The 13,926-nt window shown below is 41.2% G+C and overlaps 1 protein-coding gene across 5 annotated transcripts in view; it reads right to left on the reverse strand.

Annotated features, from left to right (window-relative positions):
* The window catches only part of GluRS-m (putative glutamate--tRNA ligase, mitochondrial), a 130,989-nt gene that overhangs the window by 75,475 nt on the left and 41,588 nt on the right, over positions 1-13,926 (reverse strand). For all 5 annotated transcript variants that reach the window (XM_068354502.1, XM_068354509.1, XM_068354488.1 and 2 more), the window contains exons 4-5: positions 10,110-10,324; positions 3,241-3,460 (exon numbers count right to left, since the gene is read on the reverse strand). In XM_068354502.1, the coding sequence (XP_068210603.1) occupies positions 3,241-3,460; positions 10,110-10,324 (435 nt within the window). The remainder of the gene's footprint in view (positions 1-3,240; positions 3,461-10,109; positions 10,325-13,926) is intronic.

The following is a 13,926-nucleotide window of genomic DNA, read 5'->3' on the forward strand; positions in this document are numbered from 1 at the left end:
AGGGAAAAACGTCTGTTCGTTGATCAAGGCCTCTCGAACCCATAAGTCGTTCGACATTACTTCTCCCCTGGGCTTGGGAGCTTGCAAGAGGTCCCGGACTAGGTGAACGACAGGCACGAACAGACGAACCCTCGAACGCAACACTGTAACACTTTGCGCATATCACTTTATCGATTTTCTGTTTTGCACTTATTTCACTGAAATCGAAACTTGTACTGATTTCTACCTGAAACACGCAATTCTACCCTTCATTAAAAGGTAGTAATTGCGAAATCAGTCGTATAATGCAGCTCATTAATACTAGCAAAAAACAGAAAACATATATAAAGATAAAAAATTCAGTGGCTGGGAAAGAGACTAAACACTAGTTCAAATAAACTACGTTTACAATCTCTCACCGCACATAGCCTGGGGACAAGAATAAAACCCTAGAAACGTTTTACCTTCCTCCCCGTACAGAGACTAGGGACGAGAGTAACACGAGAACAACGTTACCCGCTTGAACGGAACGTTTTCTCTCCTCTCTCTCCCTCCGTCTCTATCTCTCTCTCTCTTTCTCTCTTGATTTCGCACCTAAGAGAAGAGCCCAATTATATATCGTCAAAAAAACATGTTATTTGACTAAAGGAAAAAACTGAAAGGTTTTCCAAATAAAAAGTTCCCTTAATTTAGAATTTAAAACATTTAAGCTAAGAAAGAATGAACGAAACGTCAGAATCGATTTACTCTTACTGCAAAGTGAAACCGTGATACACTCTCTCTCTATCGTAACGATAGAGCGCATGTTGAACGTCCTGAACGTCAACAACTGCGTAGTCTAAAAAACTAAACGTTAGTTCATCTTTGAAAACAGTACGAAGACTATCAAAGAAATTCTTTCATAAAACATTAAATTTAAAAAGTTTTAAATTCTTTAAAGGTTAAATACGATATAACGGGCTCAACGTTGATTAACTTCGGTTCCAAGTTAGGACCGCCTACTATCAGGAAAGGTCGCATATAAACAAAACATAAAAATTTATTTTTATATGTTTATAATAAATGGAAAGTTAATCGAAGAGGCCTAATAAAGGCGGAGAGATATAAAATATATAGATCTATAACGTGTTAAGCAAAATTACTAAAAACCTAAACACACTTCCGTCTAAGGGAAGGGTCGGCCATTTAAAAGTGAAAGAGAGTCCATACTCTCTTTGTCACCATAATTAAATCTATCCAAAACGAGTTCAAGTTTTGAGATGAAGATAAAACACCTGCATAGCGAAAGCTCAAAACTAGAATAGTGTACTTCACCAAATAGTTGTGAAAACAAATCCAGTTAGTAACAGCGAATTAGTAGGTCTTGCCGGTAGCCCGACAGAGAGAAAATTGAGTTCTGTGTTTACATTGAGTACTGAGTACCTGCACGACAGATGGCGCTGTTGAAGTACACCCCCTACCTGCATTGCGATCGCTGGCGGATTTTTAACGTAGAGTTTTCTGTCGAGCAACAGAGTTGCAGCTTATATAATCACCGGCTAAGTTTAATATTGAAAAATTAGAGTTTTCCATTTTTCATACAGTAAAGTATATAATTTTTATAATTTTCCAGAACCCTTCTATAAACTTTAGAACATAAAATTTCATATCTTTTTATATACCAGTGGTAAGTATTAACCAATAAACAAAAAAGTAGTTTTAATTTTTTCTACAAAAATTTCATGTTTTGAGAATTATCAGGGGTTAGTTTGGGCTTTTACCTCACTACAGGGGATCATAATGACATAATCAACATATTTCAGGGTTATTTACTAAGCAATGATGAGCCCCTTCCCTCAAATCCAGAAATATATGTCACATGTACCAAATGCCCACAAATTAGGTCAAACATGTCATCTACAGCCTACACCGTCATATCTGAAGCGACGAATACTTGGAGTTCCCAGCATGCTCACGAAACCTGACAAGGAAGCCAATATCAATCTGCATTTCCTAACCACTGCAGCGTACTCCCACAGGGACCAATCCAGGGACATAAGTAGAGAGAGGACAGCAGTAGACATTCTCACTGAAGATAGAACAGCAGCGGAAGCCTTCAACGGTGTCTTCTTGGTTGTTGCCCAGTCTGACTCTAACGTATGCATATAGCGCTTCTTCCCCTTCAGAGTATATGCCTGCCACTGCACTGGAGGCCACGATTGACACTTGGCACAATAAGATGTCTGTGTACAGACATGCCCATGACAAGAAGCCCAGAGACAATGTGAGTCTGCATCAAATTCTGTCATGAAGCAGTTTCAGAACTAGCCCTTTGCCCAGCAAACATGAATTTCATTTCCATTCCATAGTCAACAACCAGATAAGCATAAGAAAAAGAATCCATAGCTTTGAAGAGCACTACCGCACAAGCAAACAGCACAGTGGTCAAAGCAAAAGTGAATAGAGACCTGACTGTGAAGCCCTGCACGCTCACCGGTCGAATAACTGCTCGTTATCCATTTCAATGACGGATTCCAGCTCGCACTGAAGTAATCATCCTAGTTAAAGGATGAGGGCTTGTATGTCATGTAGAAACAAATATATATTTATACCTTTGGTAGCCATTTTGGAAGTATGGCGGCTATATGGGAAGATGTGTTCAGTTTATCAGTTAAAGATAGTAAGAATGCAGAAATCTAAATTCACAATCATTGTATGGACAGCATACAACTTTTGAAAGCTTATGGAATGAAAATATTTGAAATACTATATAGAGCAAATTTGCTGTCATTTTGGAATAGTGTCAGCCATCTTTGAAATAGCCATTTATTGGGACTGCTTGTATCACAACTTGCAATTTTAACCCACTATCATATTCCACTAAATAAGTTATATCTGATAATGGAAATGGTAATTTTTTTAAAGCTACATATGTCATTTACTATTTGGCTAGATTGTAAAGATGTAAATCAGGAAATTTTTACAATTATTTTCAATTAGTAGTCTGGCCCTTACAAGGCCAATGTACATATAAAAAAGCATTAATTACAAGCAAAGATGGTCTGACACTTGACCAAGTTCTCTTCACAAAGATGGAACCATTTATAAATGACTTTGTATTCTATAAACAGAGGTTCGAGCTTTTGTATATAGGTTATAGAACCTGAACCCAAGCTATTAATGGATATAAATACAGAAAGTGAAAAGAAAAGTAAAAAGTAACATGCTTTGAACTTTCTTGTCTCTGAGATTACAGAAGAAGTCTAACATCCTTTTCCTTACCTTGCTTATCAACTCATCAATGCTATAAACAGCATTGTGGTCTCGATTCTCAAACCCACCGCCAATGTTGGTGATGAAATTAAGGACAGCAGTAGCCGAATAACCTTTGGCTTTTAAAGATTCCACATGAAGATCTCCCTGGCGCTTAGAAAGTTTTGTGCCATCAGAGTTTTTAATCAGTGGTAAATGAGCAAAGTTTGGGGGATCCCAGCCAAAGGCTCTGATGAATAAAAGCAGTTTAAAAAGGGCACTCAGATATTCAACAAAAAATTTCTACATATATATACAGTACTGTATAAATTAAACAAATGTAATATACATAATTCTTCTGTTAGCATTGTACTAAAATTGACTAAAAATCAACTCAGCTATGAAAACAGATTCAAGGAAATACTTTGTCAGGTTAGTTTACCATAGTAATCACATCAAAGATAGACTGAACATATTCATTTTATGTAAAATATAAACAACTTATGAAAATATCACAGCTATTGTTATTTTGATTCATAGATACAATCTATTCCAAGGATTACCCAACAGCTGAATTTTCACCCCATTTAGAATATTGTGAAAGAAGCACCTAATCAGTATGATTGGGAGGAGAGTAATCTTTAGAGAACCAAGGATAGATGGTACAGTAGAACAACAGAACAATTATAAATTACAGTTATATAAAAAAAATTTAATTTTGATAAATCTTTTTATTTCTATACTCACCAAAAAACTATATTCTGTCCCCAAAGCAGAATCAATATCAACATTAACCCCCAAAAATAAAAAATTTACGTTCTCGTCCCTTCAAGAAGCAATACCTATTTCCCACAGAAGTTACATCTGGTGGTTAAAGTCAACTTAATTCAGTCTTGACATTAATATAAATATTCTATGCTTCTAACCTCATTAGTGAGGGGAGACATTCACACTCTTATCCTACTTTGAAGTTGCAACCATCATCTTAAACAAAATGCTTCTTATCCTGCGAGGTAGCGAGGTATAATACACAACCTGCTGAGCACCTACCGCAGGTCCTAGGGTAAATGTGTTGAGGGACTTGTGGATACATTTCTTTAGGTAATAGGTTGTAAAGGTAGTCAGTTGTTTCTAGACTCCTATCTCCAACACGTACCCTACAGACAGGTTCCTCTTGAAGGCTAGTGTAGCTCCTACTTCCCTTACTTCATGACTATGAGCCTGGGTTGGATTTACTGATTCACCTGCTGACTGGTCCTGCACTCTATTGGTCATGCTTCAAAGCCAGGAGAAGATGGTGTTCTTGAAGATTTTCCTTTAACACCTCCCTGTAACAATGAACAGGTTTTAGAGCTGTGGTCTGAAAGGTTGGGTACGCTTCAGATAGCATCTTCGTGTACTCACAGGCAAAGAAGTAACTCGTCTGGATTGCCTGTTGTCCTTTGAAGTGATGAGATGGAAAAGGTCTAAAACCTGAAATTGTGCACAAAATAGCTCTAAGTCTCAGCTATGAACTCAGGAATGAAGGAAAATGAGACATTAATCCAACCCTCAGTATAAGAAATAGTAGGTGACTATCTTAGAATTTTACCTACCCATTTAGCAAAGGCCAAGGACAGCAAGAAAACTGTCTTAAGGGTTAACCTCGCTAAGGCACTAACTGCTAATGATAGCCTACTTATCCTGATTGATTGCTGCCAAGGATTTGCGGAGATATCCAGACATCTCCTTCACAGTTCATTGTAAAATGTCTCTCATTTGGAGGAGATGCTGGATAACCTACACCCATGAACCGACAAGGTTATACCTGAACTGTGATGTCTCTACATGTGTAGTTGGGGCTGTTATATGAGGCCAGCGCCGTGACCATGGAGCTCCAGTCTCAGACTAACGCCAATAGCCAAGTGGGACGTGGATGGCATCCTTGTGTTTCAGTACCCCCTTGAGCCGAGGCAAGGGGCCTCAAGCCTTGGGGACTGGGTCTCAGGTTCCCCGCTTTGTCTTGCGTTGGCCTGGTGTTCATGAACGAGCGTGGGCTGGTACCCATTGTCATCACTCTACTAACACCTAGTTGCATGTTAAAAGCCTAATAGCATTCTAATGGCTGCGCAAACAGGTGATATGGCCGATTGCAAGGATGTAAGGTGGCACTTCCCTATACATGTGCAATCGTGAACAGCTGAGGTGAAAGAAAAGTAGCACATAATCTAGCAGTCTCTTTCTTTGTCATAGGTGAAGGACTGGGCAACACTGTCTCTCCCACAGAGACGGAAATGGTGGGAGTGCCTTATATGTAACGCCAATGGATCGGTCTTGAAGGACTAATCGTTCTCTAAGTGAAAAGGAAGGGTGGCAACCCCAGTTTCTTTCAGCTGGCAGTGTGTAAAATGTCAGCTAACTACGTGCCTACACCGAGTGGACTAAAGAGGCACAAACAGATACTTGTACAGGAGTAGATCCCTCCGTTCAGTAAGCATCATGATCTAAGCTGAATGGGTGTGGAAGTTACACCCTGACATGCTTCTTTATCAGCCATCCCTTGTCAGTGTGGGAAAGGAATAGGAGAGTAGGTATTGCATGCACGTAATTGCAATCACACGTTCGGGATGTTAGGAAATATATCCCCTTAGGGGGAGCGTGTTAAAGGAGGGGCATACAGATTTATGGGATTCCATTAAACTCTGTCACTGTGCGTTAGTGTTAAGCATTCTAGTGTGGGAGCGAGCTGGTGTTGTGCTTTCCATGGACTTGCTAATGTTGAGCGTACTCGTGTGAGAACACAATGTTGTTGTGCACAACCTACGCGCACGTGTCAGGAGTGCGCTGAGTACAGACAAGGTCTGCTGAGGCAGGGTTTTCCGATCTAGTTGGAGAAGGTTATGCATGCAAAGCAACGTGTCTATCGGTAAAAGATGATTCAGAGTCCAACCCACAGAGTGCTCGGGGATATATTACAAAAATTGTGAGTGCGCGCATTAGCATGGGAAGGCGCGAGCCACTCTAAAGATCTGCATGAGCAAGCAAGCTCATCACATAAAGAGAATATGGTCCCTCTTTTGGGAAGAACCTATTCTTCCTGATACTTTCGTAAGGGGTTGGACAATCAGGGAAGTCTTACTCAAGGACGGAATATTAGCCAGCCATTACAGTTCAGATCCAACATCAAAGTCATCAGACACTGAAGTTTTATTCCCATTCAAGGGATAAAGTGCTAAGGTTAGCATCTTCCTGAAGGGAGATTCCTGTAACCCCAGGGAATTCCAAAGGTGTAGCACAGAGTCGTCAACTGGGACAAGATCTTAAACTTTTGAGACTCCTCCCGAGGGAGAGGCTAACCTGTTTCGCTAAGGGAAACAGGCAAATCCTCCAGCTTTAAGCCTTATCTCTAAGAGATAAAGAAAAAAAATACTATAAGCCAATTTTGAAGAGAAGTTGATAGCACGTCTTTGTTATTCGTAAGCTGGAATCAAAGTGGCTGTTCAGTGTAACAGCAAGGGGGCATGGCTTCCCCCAACCACCTATCAGTACTACTGACACCTTGTCATAAGTTTTAACTGCTGAGTTCCAGATACGCTTGAATTAGTTTTCTAATTAAAGGACGAGGGTTTGCATTTGTATAGAACAAAAATGTAATACAGTACAAATAAGCTTCATTCAAAAATCACAAATTCATAAAGTACGATAATATGGAATTTTCATACAAAAATTAATATTAGTAATACTTATCTGGATAATTTAGTTAGCCCAAAATACCAATAACCAGCCCAAACTTTTACCACATTAGCAATCCTGATACCTCCTATTCCGTACCACCATTGGTAACACAGACAGTTGGAACGAGAGTTCGCTCAACTCATTCTGCATGTGTGTAATACCAGAAGTGGGGAAAAATGGGGGGGACTACCTAAATTATCCAGGTAAGTATTAATATTTATTTCAGTATGAAAAATCCATATTAATAAACTTTACCTTAGGATAATTCATCTAGCCCAATTATCCACATCAACTAGGAGGTAACTGGTAGAATTCTCCTTATTCCCCTTTTGAACAGAATAGGAGGATAAGAATAAAGCATAAAGCGAGAAATCCCCAAATTTAAATCTGAACAAATCTTACCACACAGTGATAGAGAAGGTCAAGCAAGAACTGAAGGTTAGTCCAGAGTGAGGGCAGCAGAAAGAAATCAAAATGGAAAGGACAAGCTCCAGTCCAAGCATCCTCTTTGAGGAGGAAAATTAAAAGTGCATGTGATTAGAGCATCGACCCAACATCAAAAAGTAAAGGTACAGGGTACAAGGTACAATCCCTTCTGTAAGATGACAGGAAACAACCGATGGGAAAGCAAACAGATCTTCCCTGGCTAGCAAAGAAACCCATCTATCACCTAACTCTCTTTCCCCTAAGCCAGAACGACACAAAAAACCTGACAACAAAAATCAGAGCGGACACCATTCTGGCAAGAAGACAAAGGACAAAGAAAAGACTCAAATCAAATCTATTTTCTTAGTTAAGAAAATACAGGAAGAGAAGAACATGCTTAAAAGATCTTTAATGAATCAAAGGCTATTGACGCTACTTAATTCTCGAGCCTGATGCCTGATGGTAACAGGAGCAAAGTCTCAATCCTGAGGAGAAAGAGCTAAAAATCCCGACCCAGTCGACCAAGAAGAGGGGGGGGGTGCTCGAAGGCAAGACGACTGGCCTCAAACAGTTGCCAAGAGAGGCCGACGCTGTGAACCCGATCGTTGATCAAGAATACAGCACTTCCGAAAATCGCCGAATTCTCGAGAACTGATATTGAGAAAGGAGGGATAAAATAGGCATAGGAGGCATCTCACTCATCATGAGAAAAAACCTAATACAGTAGTTCCACCGCATCAGTGACAGGCGATATAAGTGGGGAAAGTTATGTCAACATACCAATACCAAAGCAACCACCTGTCACCTGAGTTAACAGGAAGCTGTCGTCAAAAAAAAAAAAATAAATACTCCCGATGTGGGATTAATCTGCTGCCACATTAATGCTGGGAGAACCCGTTACCACGTGCTGGGAGAACCCGTTACCACTGTGCTAGGGAGCAGTAGTGTTCTAATGTTTCTTTACTCTGGGAATGCAAGTGCTTCACACAAACATGCCTGAATTCTTGTTGTTCTCTCTAAAAAACAGCTGACTGCACAATCGGAATCGTGTGTTATAACAGTGATAAATTACAAATCTAAAGCAAAATTCATTTTCCCCTTAACAACTGAATTCTGAATCAGCGGTTCAAATCGTCCTAAAAGGTTTGGGAATCCTTACAGGCAAACCTAGGACTGAGTTTTAGTGTAACCTTATGAGAAAGAGAGAGATTAGAAGTAAAATGCCAAATCTCCCAAAACTTTCCTTTCGTGCCTTGCCACAGAGACTCATGCTCTAAAGAGAATTTGTTTCCATAAACGCCCTCTTGAAACGTGAACGCCAGATAGTTTACGCATACAGTAAATGTATATAACTATCTATCGCAGGCACAAAAGCCCTTCCTGCTGCAATAACTTATGACTATTGAATTACGCAGTCATTTAATTTTGGGCCAAGAGCATCAATTCGCTGTGGGAAGAAAGATTAAAAATCTTACATCTGTATTGGTAATTGATATAAAAGACACCCACAAACACACAAATGCTTGAAGGAGCTATAGGCACAAAAAAAAAGAAAAAAAAAATGGTAATCGAAATTCAAAAGAGTGGACGGTTGTTATTTGACTGCCAGCTCAAAAGCAACTGGAGAAAGAGCTGTAAAAACTTTTATTACAGCTATCAGTGTTACCAGCAGCGGTATGGAATAGGAGTTAGCAAGGTTGCCAATGTGGTAAAAATTTGGGTGGCTTATTGGGATTCAGGGGTAGCTAAATTATCCTAAGGTAATTTCTATTAATATGTATTTTTCCTAGTTATACAAACCTCAGTCCTGTATGTAGGGATATGTTTTCAGCACGAGCTAGAACTGCCATTAAAATTGTAAACGAGATAGTTAACAATAGGTGAGAGCCAGGGCGATGAGTCCTGCCCCCATATTCTGTATGTCAAAGTCTCTTCACTTATGACCTTTCGACTCAAGACTGCGAGGTGGTTGAGGAAGGAAGTTTAATATGACTCAGGTTAAAATTTTAAATTTTATGATTTGTTCCAGTGGATACAAACCATTGTCCTTTATGTAGGGAGACTCACTGCTTGATGAGTTAGCAGTCACCCTAGAACCAAATTAGTAGGTTATTTTTCTTCCCTGGATATGTTAGTCTACCTTGTCCTGTACAGGAGTGAAGATAACTCCAGAAACCTCCCATCTGTCTATCATTATGACAAATAGGCTGATAGGGCTTGGCCTATCCAAAAAGACTGGTACACGGTCAAAGGAGGGATCCTTTTCTCTTGAGGTGAATTGCAATCCAGAATAATATAACTGGCATATGATGAGCAAAAGGTTGGTATATATTTCATCATCCTCCCTCTCATCCAGGGATGATAAAGGAGAACTTCAGCAGGCTCTAAAGAATGGAGCTCAGGAGTGTAATTTATCAGCATCAAGTCATATCCAGCGAGTAATTCTTCAACCCTGAGATAGGGGCAGCAGAAATGGCAATAACAATCAACAGCCAGAATTCACTTCCTGAAAAGAAGGAAAATGAAAAGTTTGCTTGAGGGCACATCAGTACGTCCGTACTCAAGGCGGCCGAAAACATAAGTGAAGAGACCTTGACAGGTAAGAGAGTGAGGCTCCTCGCCCTCACTCCCACCTGTCATTAACTACCTTGTTAACAATTCTAAAGGTTACTGTATTTAAGCTCGTGCTGAAAACATCCCTACATAAAGGACGCTAGTTTGTATCCATGTATGAACAAACAAAATGCTCTCACACTTACTTATATATGAGTAAATGTTTTGGAGTTGATACTTGCCACTCAACACCTCTCAGGACATGTGTTATCTCCATCAAATGATCATCAACAACATTAGCAAAGTGATAGGTAGGATAGCCATCTGTCTTGACTAGTACTGGGTCCCCCTCAAGTTCGGCAATGTTGTTCAGAATTGGTCCATAAACTAAATCTTCAAAGGGCTCTGTGATGTCCTCCAACTACAAATGAAAAATTATGAATGTCAGAAACTTGTTCTGACCTGGAAATAATTACCACATCACAATAAACTAGGTCCTCAGAAGAAAATATTTACCTGAAGGGATTTATGTTGTTACTGCATCAAAATTGCTGTGTACTGGTCTTTATTGCTTCAATAATGGTTTGTTTAATAACATACTTATTACTTTATTATCAAATTTTTTTAGTTTAATATGATATTTTAATTATAAAATAAATTTTTGAATATACTTACCCGGTGAATATATAATAGCTGCAACTCTGCAGCTCGACAGAAAACACACTCAAAAAACTCGCGAGCGATCGCTATGAAGGTTGCGGGTGTGCCCACCAGCGCCAACTGTCGGCCAGATACCACTCTTGCATGTAAACAAACCCTTCAATTCTTCTCGTCCCGCTGCGTCTCTATTGGGGAGGAAGGGAGGGTCATTTAATTTATATATTCACCGGGTAAGTATATTCAAAAATTTATTTTATAATTAAAATATCATTTTTAAATATTTAACTTAGCCGGTGAATATATAATAGCTGATTCACACCCAAGGCGGTGGGTAGAGACCAGAGTTTAATTAAGTTTACAGCGTATAAGCTAAGAGTTTTTTCATTTTGACAGTTATCAATATAACAAAACCAAAATATATAGGTACCTGGTAAGGAAGTTGACTTAGACGATTACTCTGCCTTGTAAGTCTGTCTTCCTCACGGAGCCCAGCGATCCTCTTAGGATGCTGAAAGACTCCCAGGAGCTGAAATATCAAGGGCTACAACCCATACAACAGGACCTCATCAAACCCCTAATCTGGGCGCTCTCAAGAAATGACTTTGACCACCCGCCAAATCAACCAGGATGCGAAAGGCTTCTTAACCTTCCGAACAACCCATAAAACAATATTAAAAACATTTCAAGAGACAGATTAAAAGGATATTGGAATTAGGGAAGTGTAGTGGTAGAACCCTCACCCACTACTGCACTCGCTGCTACGAATGGACCCAGTGTGTAGCAGTCCTCGTAAAGAGTCTGGACATCTTTCAAGTAAAATGACGCGAACACTGACTTGCTTCTCCAAAAGGTCGCGTCCATGATACTTTGCAGAGATCTATTTTGCTTGAAGGCCACGGAAGTTGCTATAGCTCTAATCTCGTGCGTCTTAACCTTAAGCAAAGATCGGTCTTCCTCACTCAAGTGGGAATGGGCTTCTCGTATTAAAAATCTGATAAAATATGACAAAGCATTCTTTGACATAGGTAAGGATGGTTTCTTAACCGAACACCATAACGCTTCAGATTTACCTCGTAAAGGCTTAGTACGAGCTAAATAGAACTTAAGAGCTCTAACGGGACATAATACTCTCTCTAGTTCGTTGCCTACGATCTCTGATAAGCTAGGAATATCAAAAGATTTAGGCCAAGGACGAGAAGGCAGTTCATTCTTGGCCAGGAAACCAAGTTGAAGAGAACAAGTGGCTTTTTCTGTCGAAAAACCGATGTTCTTGCTGAAGGCATGAAGCTCACTGACTCTTTTAGCCGAGGCCAAGCACACCAGGAAAAGAGTCTTAAGAGTGAGATCCTTCAGGGAGGCTGAATGTAAAGGCTCAAACCTGTCTGACATGAGGAACCTTAGGACCACGTCTAAGTTCCATCCAGGAGTAGCCAAACGACGTTCCTTAGAGGTCTCAAAAGACTTAAGGAGATCTTGTAGATCTTTATTGTTGGAAAGATCTAAGCCTCTATGCCGGAAGACCGAAGCCAACATGCTCCTGTAGCCCTTGATCGTGGGAGCTGAAAGGGAGCGAACCCTTCTCAGGTATAAGAGAAAATCAGCGATTTGGGCTACAGAGGTACTGGACGAGGATACAGATACTGACTTGCACCAGTCTCGGAAGATTTCCCACTTCGATTGGTAAACTCTAATGGTAGAAGCTCTCCTCGCTCTTGCAATCGCACTGGCTGCCTCCTTCGAAAAGCCTCTAGCTCTAGAGAGTCTTTCAATAGTCTGAAGGCAGTCAGACGAAGAGCGTGGAGGCCTTGGTGTACCTTCTTTACGTGGGGCTGACGTAACAGGTCTACTCTTAGAGGAAGACTTCTTGGAAAGTCTACCAGCCATCGAAGTACCTCGGTGAACCATTCTCTCGCGGGCCAGAGGGGAGCAACTAACGTCAACCTTGTCCCTTCGTGAGAGGCGAATTTCTGCAGTACCTTGTTGACAATCTTGAACGGTGGGAATGCATATAGGTCTAGGTGAGACCAATCTAGGAGAAAGGCGTCTATATGTATTGCTGCTGGGTCTGGGACTGGAGAGCAATAGATTGGAAGCCTCTTGGTCATCGAGGTTGCAAAGAGGTCTATGGTGGGTTGACCCCAAGTCGCCCAAAGCCTCTTGCACACGTCCTTGTGGAGGGTCCATTCTGTAGGAATTACCTGACCCCTCCGACTGAGGCAATCTGCTAAGACGTTCAAGTCGCCCTGGATAAACCTCGTTACCAGGGAGATGCCTCGATCTCTTGACCAAATGAGCAGGTCCCTTGCGATCTCGTACAGTGTCAGGGAGTGGGTGCCTCCTTGCTTGGAAATGTAAGCCAAGGCTGTGGTATTGTCCGAGTTGATCTCCACCACTTTGTTTCGAAGGAGACTCTCGAAGCTCATCAAGGCCAGGTGGACTGCCAAAAGCTCCTTGCCGTTGATGTGCATGCTCCTCTGACTTGAGGTCCACAGACCTGAGCATTCCCGACCGTCCAGTGTCGCACCCCAACCCAAATCCGATGCGTCTGAGAATAGAACGTGGTTTGGTTTCTGAACTGCTAGGGGAAGTCCCTCTCTTAGACTGATATTGTCTTTCCACCAATTCAGGCATGCCTTTACTGTTTCGGAAATCGGGATTGAGACCGCCTCTAGCGTCTTGTCCTTTTTCCAGTGAAAAGCTAGATGGAACTGGAGAGGTCGGAGGTGTAGCCTTCCTAGCGAGACAAACTGCTCCAGGGATAATAGAGTTCCTACTAGACTCATCCAATTCCTGACTGAGCAACGTTCTCTCTTCAACATCCTTTGGATTACGAGCAGGGTTTGATCTATTCGGGGGGCAGACGGAAAAGCCCGAAAAACTGGACTGCGAATCTCCATCCCTAAATACAGAATAGTTTGGGATGGAATCAGCTGTGACTTTTCCATGTTGACCAAAAGTCCCAATTCCTTGGTCAGATCCAATGTCCAATTGAGATCCTTCAGACAGCGATGACTGGACGAGGCTCTGAGAAGCCAGTCGTCCAAGTAAAGGGAGGCTCGGATTCCCGATAAATGGAGGAATTTTGCCACATTCCTCATAAGCCTCGTAAACACGAGAGGAGCAGGACTTAGGCCAAAGCACAGGGCCCGAAACTGGTACACCACATTGTCGAAAACAAACCTCAGATAAGGTTGGGAATCTGAGTGAATGGGGATGTGGAAGTAAGCGTCTCTTAGGTCGAGAGAGACCATCCAGTCTCCCTTTCTGACCGCTGCTAAGACTGATTTCGTGGTCTCCATGGTGAACTTTGTCTTCGTGACAAAAACGTTCAGAGCACTGACGTCTAGCACCGGTCTCCAACCT

The sequence above is a fragment of the Palaemon carinicauda genome, chromosome 2 (assembly GCF_036898095.1).
Source record: "Palaemon carinicauda isolate YSFRI2023 chromosome 2, ASM3689809v2, whole genome shotgun sequence".
NCBI classification, from domain to species: Eukaryota; Metazoa; Arthropoda; class Malacostraca; order Decapoda; family Palaemonidae; genus Palaemon; species Palaemon carinicauda.